The sequence below is a fragment of the Hippichthys cyanospilos genome, chromosome 1 (genome assembly GCF_059441005.1).
Source record: "Hippichthys cyanospilos isolate Australia breed blue-spotted pipefish chromosome 1, RoL_Hcya_1.0, whole genome shotgun sequence".
In the NCBI taxonomy this organism is placed as follows: domain Eukaryota; kingdom Metazoa; phylum Chordata; class Actinopteri; order Syngnathiformes; family Syngnathidae; genus Hippichthys; species Hippichthys cyanospilos.
The window spans coordinates 9,164,154-9,170,302 of record NC_142369.1 but is presented as its reverse complement, the minus strand read 5'-3'; the positions used below and the strand labels follow the sequence as shown (position 1 = coordinate 9,170,302).

The following is a 6,149-nucleotide window of genomic DNA, read 5'->3' as shown; positions in this document are numbered from 1 at the left end:
TTTTTCTTGAGGCTTTGCATGATCAAGCCACGATGACCTGCTCATCACCACTTGTCATGAGCCCTCAAAACCAGGACTGACAAGAATAAGGATGTGAAAGTTATGCTGATATGTCCAATAATAAACAGAGAAGAAAAAATACTCACACTGCTGAAGTACAAGTGTTGCAACTTATTGCAATTGAATAATGAAATCCCTTTAGTCACACTCGAGATATTGTTTACATTACTAAACATGTTGTAAGTTGTAAATGTGATCTGGGCTTCATGTTCATCTGTTTTCTTGTTGCCCCAGACAAGCAGTTTATTTATAATGGAGTTTTAATATAACACAGTAGTTGATATTTTTCGCAACATGGTTTCTTCCTCATATCTCAATTTAAGACACACAAATGCCAGAGATTTTTTATTTCATATACTGTATCATGTAATATTGTCAAGTCATAAATATATTTTTTACAAATTTAGACTTATAAAAATGGCTAATATTACTTTAAAGGTAAAAGTGTGGGGAAAAAACAAATCCTAAAATTCTGACGGGATACGTGTAGAACCTGACATGATTCTGCATTAGCAACACAAACCAAGATAGCAGAAATTCCTAACTACGTTATTGATAAAAACTAAAAGAATATGCTCTACTCAGTGCTTTAAATGGGCCGACGGGGGAAAAAAAAGTTAATTACGCCATTGTAGTATCATACGGCACAAATACCATAATTTCGCAAATATAAGACACACTTTTTTTCTCAAAATGAAGGTCAAAAGTACAGGTGTGTCTTATAAATGGTAATTTAAAGATTGGATTTTTTTTTTTTTTTATTCGACACCATTCGAGGATGATTGATCTGTCAACCAGTTTTATGACTTTTGATGACTTTTGCATTATGGAAGTCCAGGATAAGCCAATCATGGAAGTCGTTGAAAGGTTTACCAATGTCATAAGTTGGCCGCTAGCGCCACCTGATGGTTTTGGGGTGTCAGTACAAAAATTTCTTGAGTTTGCGAGATGCCATTGAATGCATTCCTACAAAAATCGGGTGAAATGCATGATAAAACATCAGGTTATCAATATGTCCAAAATTGACAATATTTCCCATTTTGAATGGCAGTAAATGATCCCGACATAGGCTAAATTTGACACCTATAGGGTGAACCTCTCGACCTCCCATTTGCAGGAATTTAGAAGGGATGGCAGATTGAAAGTTGTTTTGACACTCCATGCAATATTTTAGCCTAGTGTTTTTTTGTATGCTTTTCCTTTGATATCACATACTAAAAACATCAAAACGCCCCGAATTGGGTCAAAATTTCCTTTAGGGGTTAATGCTCTAACTACATGATTTTTGGCATGTTGTCTTCCACAAAGGTAAAAAAAAAAAAAAACTGCAACAAGCCTAACAATTTTGGCAAAGTTTAGTGTAGGAAACAGTAACAAAAACAAAATATATTTACTTCATTAATATCTGCAGCTGCTGTTAAACACAGGAAACCCCCTCTATGTTGTTGTTAGTTTGCTTCGTCTGATGACTGTTTTCCTCGGGTATAGTCAGGGGTTTGTACTCGGGGATATTTTTGCTGGGAGGAGGAGGAGGTGGAAGTGAAACTCATTCCTGAGGTGCTCTGATGGTCATCTTCAAACGCTGCCTTCTTCGACCCTGAAGTTGTCCCATGACTACTTGGCGCACGTGAAGAAATTGCCCCATTTTCTGGAATTCATCAGAAGTCACATGACTTTTTTGGTACTTAAAATATCAAGTTGAGAAGGCGCACGTCCAATACATCTCAGAGTCGACATCATGAAGTTCTATGCCCTGTTCAGCTTTGGGAGCCTTCTTGTCTTCGTTGGAGGTAAGATCATTTTTTTTCCAATACTTGAAAAGCGGAAAAAACATTTGTTCATGTGGACTTTTTATATTAACTCATTCAATGCCAAAGATGTATTTTTACGTTTTGTTTTTTTTCTAGACCTATCCCAGGCACTGTTTTTAGGCGTTAGAATAAAGGAGGGTGGTACAAAATGAGTAAATCGAGACCTGTTTTCATTTAATATTTAATGTATCTTGATATCTCGCTTTAGCTAAAGCTTTGTAAAAATATATATTTGGCACCGAATGAGTTAAGAGCAAATTAATTGGAACATGAAACAACTTGTGGACACTAGTGCATCTTATTTATTGTCAATTAAAAATATAATTACCAGTCACCACAAGTAAAATTTATACTGTATTATTTGTCATGTTTTGTTGTTAAATTGTGTTATGATGACTACGTTCCACAACATTGTTTGCCTTTAGTTGTGAATTTTTATATGGATGTGCATCGTTAACACAATTTTTCGGCAGAAATAAAACAGATGATCGTACATGATCTTCTGCAGTTAATTTATAAAATTTGCCTCCTAATAAACCAAACACCGATAGCACAGCACTCAAGTGTTTTTTTATAACTACTGTCCTTGTTGACGGCAGGCATGCCTCCCATCAGCCGGGACTACAACACACACTGCCGCTGCCTTCGGTTAGAGACAAGGATCATCCCACCAGACAACTTGCGCAGCATCAAGTTGGTACCCGAGGGGCCACACTGCACGCAGACTGAGATCATGTGAGTAATTGTTTCCACATCCAATTTCCAAAACCTTATTTGGCAGCTGCTGCAAAAACACCTCTCCACAAGGCTCTTATCTGGGGCTCCTTCACATTTAAAAACGTAGTTGTATATAAAAATTTAAGGGTGGGGATTAATATTGGAGCAATATTGACTGATGCTGCCATATTGACATTTTGCCGAATCCTTAATAAATGTTGAATGCTCTGTTGTCCACTTTTCTTATTAGCGCCATCCTGGTGAGTGGCGACCGGGTCTGCCTGGACTATCAGTCGTTGTGGGTGAAGAAGCTGGTCCACTTTGTCCTGGAGAAGCAGCTCCTTTCACGGGCCGGAACACATTACCGGAGACTGACATGATTGCACTATTTTTTCTTTTTTTGTGGGGGGGGGCATGTACATTACTGTGCTCATAAAAACGTAAGTTCATTAAACTCTCGTTGGAAATTCTTGAAATATCACCCAAAAGCACCACCATTCACATTTTTGCTAGCCATAATAGGGTTAACGCAATCACGCAAAAGGGCTAAAAATGTACAAAAATGTATGCAAATTACATTAATTCAATCATAAAACTGGATTACAAAAGGTATTCATTTCGAGGGAAATACCTGGCACAATCAAAAATGCAAACGAGCTAAACACATACATGCCAGCACTATAGGTCCTTTTGAAAAAGACATTTAAGGGACACAGTCATAAATACTCTGAAAAATATTCACTCAAAAAAATCCATTTAAAAAAATGTCAACAAAAACACTTTTTCCTCATTTTGATTGCCGTAGTCATAGGCCTCTACTTACTGCTTAAATTGCCTTCATGTGTAAAAATTTGATATTTTTTCCCAGTTATGAAAACTTTGCCCTTTAAATGTCTCTCGTCGAAAAAGCAGATCTGATTATAATTTGATCTTTTATTAAGTTGTGACCTTTGCCTGCTATTCCTGCAATCAGAAGAGGTCTTCATTGATTTTTGGTGAGTAATTTGTCAATTTATGACAATTTTGTCTCGCGACACATCTCCCAAAAGACAGATGAGGACAATTTGAGCTGTAGTAGGTAGGGGCTTACCATGTGTCATATCTTAAACTTTTGTCCAAAAATGCGGACTTAATGCTTATTAATGAGCAAGTGTGATGTGATTTGCAATCAACCCCAATGAAATGAGCTAAATATTCTGATCATAGTGTTTTTTTTATTCCACAACATTTCTGCATAAATTAAAATAGACAAATTGAAAGCGTTGAAACTGAAAAACATTTTTTTCATTGTGTTTAACTTTGCGTCGCACCTGCGCCGTCGTCAATGCCATGTGCGACCACATAACCCTTCCCCCTGGGGAAATACTTGTCCAGAGCGTACGTCCAGTTGCCCGTTTCGCACACAGCCAGCATGATGTCAAAAACTTGATTGATGGCTAAGATCTTGGAGTGGAAGTTCTTGCTGTTGGGGTTCTTCTGCATGTATTCGTCTATAGGGAGCCTCGCCACGCTGACGCCCAGTTCTTTGGCCCTGGAGAGGCTCAGCGTCTAGGCCCAAGTTATTAGAGGTCAAGAAAATGTCTGAAATCATGCAAATTAAAAATGTGAGGGAGACCCCTAGTAGAAAATGTATTAAATTATTCACCTTGGTCTCATTTTAATAATCTCTCCAAAAACTGGCATTTAAACTGGGGTGTGTAGACTTTTTATATGCACTCAAACTGAAGAAATCCATGAATATGGAACATTAAAACTAAGCAGTTTCAAACTGTACAAACTAAATAACCCTTTTTGAATATGAACACTAAAAGTCAAAATGAAATAAAACCAAATGCTATGAATTCAACTAAAACAAAAATAAAATCCCAAACTATTATAAACTATATTTTTGTTTCAAAGGGCTACATTATATAAATAAAATGGAGATGAAGAAGAAAAAAAAAACCTGCCGACCTTTTGAATGCTTTCGTCAACAAGTCCTCCGAGGACGTACACCTTGTCCTGGTCCACTCTCTCCAAAGCTGAAAGGACACATTGGAAGTCTTGAGCGTGGGGGTCTCATTCTCACCGGGTGACTTTCCGACTCAAAAACCTTCTTGGGCATCAGGTGAGAGGTAGATGACACTTTCTGCAGGGAAAATATCCAGACAGCTTTGCTCTCTTCTTTCCATCTGGAAGAAGAAAAAGGCAGACTGTCAGATAGAAGTCAATCTCTGTTTAACTATGAGAGCGCCACTGTACCACCTGGTGTCGTAAATATGTATTACACTCCACAAAGTAAAAGCAAAGCCTGTTTCCAAATGACTTGTGTTTGCGTGTTGGTTTTTTTTCTTCATTTCTACACTTACCGTGTAGCTGAGAAAGCCTGCATTGATGCGTACACACTCCGCCAGCAGGCGACTGTCCTCTTGAAAACTTGTCAGAAACAAATGGAAAGGCTTGCGCGCCCGTTTATTGGCTCCATAAAGCCGCCGCAGCTGAGCGGCCAGCCGGCTCGTCTCCTGCAAACCAACACACGCAAAAACATTAAATAAAATGTCTTGAACATGCAATTTAAAACAGGGGTTCTCAAATTGCCATCCAGGGACCCAGAGCTAAACGATTTGCTTCCATATTGGCACCAGACGTACGTGGCAGTTGTTGCACAAATGTTTGTCCCTAGATCAAGAATGTTGGCCAACCTCCACCTTAAATAGTTGCACGCACCTTGTCAGACATGCGATGGCTCATACTGAGGTCAATGCACATTTTGATGCCGCTGAAACGAGCCTCAGCCAAACGCTCTTGGGTGAGGGCCTTCATAACCCGCTTGGTGAGCTGAGGGTGCTCCGTATCTTCATCTTTTCATACACACAAAGGTGTTAAGGAAGAAAATGAGCAATTTACTTTCGTGCGGTCTTACCAGGGAGCCGGTTAAGCTTCTTCCTCAGTTTCTCCTCCTTTCTTTTGCTTTTCCTGGCAGCCAGCTTCCTCTCCCAGTTCCGCTGCTTCCTCAACACGTTCTTCTGAGAAATGGCAACACACAACCTTCTATTGAGCAATCGATATGCTTCCAGGTACACGAAATGAAACATTGATGGTTAATTATATTCCGATTTGTTGCATTGTAAAGTACGATTAAATGTTATGTTGGAGCGTCAAATTGCAGCGATACATTAAAACTATTGCATTCACTTGTAGGTTGAAGCAGAAGCGATTCCGCAGACAGACTACGGGTTTTAGAAGCACTAGACTGCCCTTAAACTTACTGAGAGGGGGGGCTGTTCTCTCTCAGGTGAGCCCCGCAGCGCATCTTCTACCTCATTGTTTTCCTCCTCCTCCTCCTCCAGCAAATCGATGTGAAGCAGATGCATCATCTCCCAAACTCCATTTGTCTTCTCTTCACTCGCTTCTACAATTTCTGTCATTTTCACGTATCACACTGATAATAAAACATCGATTTGAAATATGAATCTTAATATGACAGTATGTCCATCTTGACAGTTAAAAATAGAGTAAAATTTAAGGAAAATGAGCCAAAGAATAACACCAAGAACCAATACAAATGCTTGCTTGCTTCAA

General features: G+C 38.9%; 2 protein-coding genes across 3 annotated transcripts; one reads left to right on the top strand and one right to left on the bottom strand.

The window, feature by feature from the left end:
* Nucleotides 1-30: 30 nt before the first annotated feature.
* On the top strand, nucleotides 31-3,063 carry cxcl19 (chemokine (C-X-C motif) ligand 19). The gene is made up of 3 exons (XM_088427531.1): nucleotides 31-1,850; nucleotides 2,471-2,606; nucleotides 2,839-3,063. The coding sequence occupies exons 1-3, from the start codon at nucleotides 1,799-1,801 to the stop codon at nucleotides 2,966-2,968; spliced, it is 318 nt and encodes a 105-aa protein (XP_088283657.1). The 5' UTR covers nucleotides 31-1,798; the 3' UTR covers nucleotides 2,969-3,063.
* A 719-nt stretch (nucleotides 3,064-3,782) lies between these two features.
* trmt10b (tRNA methyltransferase 10B) lies at nucleotides 3,783-6,148 on the bottom strand. 2 transcript variants are annotated; one of them, XM_088417137.1, is made up of 7 exons: nucleotides 5,837-6,148; nucleotides 5,491-5,593; nucleotides 5,295-5,428; nucleotides 4,937-5,089; nucleotides 4,681-4,759; nucleotides 4,542-4,609; nucleotides 3,783-4,136 (listed from the first exon to the last, which is right to left on the bottom strand). In XM_088417137.1, the coding sequence occupies exons 1-7, from the start codon at nucleotides 5,993-5,995 to the stop codon at nucleotides 3,882-3,884; spliced, it is 951 nt and encodes a 316-aa protein (XP_088273263.1). In that variant the 5' UTR covers nucleotides 5,996-6,148; the 3' UTR covers nucleotides 3,783-3,881. The 2 variants fall into 2 exon arrangements, with proteins under 2 accessions (XP_088273263.1, XP_088273271.1); XM_088417145.1 differs by having other exon boundaries at nucleotides 4,032-4,169.
* Between the last annotated feature and the right edge of the window lies 1 nt (nucleotide 6,149).

Excerpts from the sequence above, each read along its gene's own strand:
- cxcl19 (XM_088427531.1), top strand. The coding sequence starts at position 1,799 with ATGAAGTTCTATGCCCTGTTCAGCTTTGGGAGCCTTCTTGTCTTCGTT. Across the intron at positions 1,851-2,470 it reads CCTTCTTGTCTTCGTTGGAG|GCATGCCTCCCATCAGCCGG; the intron begins GTAAGATCATTT and ends TGTTGACGGCAG. Across the intron at positions 2,607-2,838 it reads TGCACGCAGACTGAGATCAT|CGCCATCCTGGTGAGTGGCG; the intron begins GTGAGTAATTGT and ends TTTTCTTATTAG.
- trmt10b (XM_088417137.1), bottom strand. The coding sequence starts at position 5,995 with ATGACAGAAATTGTAGAAGCGAGTGAAGAGAAGACAAATGGAGTTTGG. Across the intron at positions 5,594-5,836 it reads GAGAACAGCCCCCCCTCTCA|AAGAACGTGTTGAGGAAGCA; the intron begins GTAAGTTTAAGG and ends GCCATTTCTCAG. Across the intron at positions 4,760-4,936 it reads CAGGCTTTCTCAGCTACACG|ATGGAAAGAAGAGAGCAAAG; the intron begins GTAAGTGTAGAA and ends TTCTTCTTCCAG.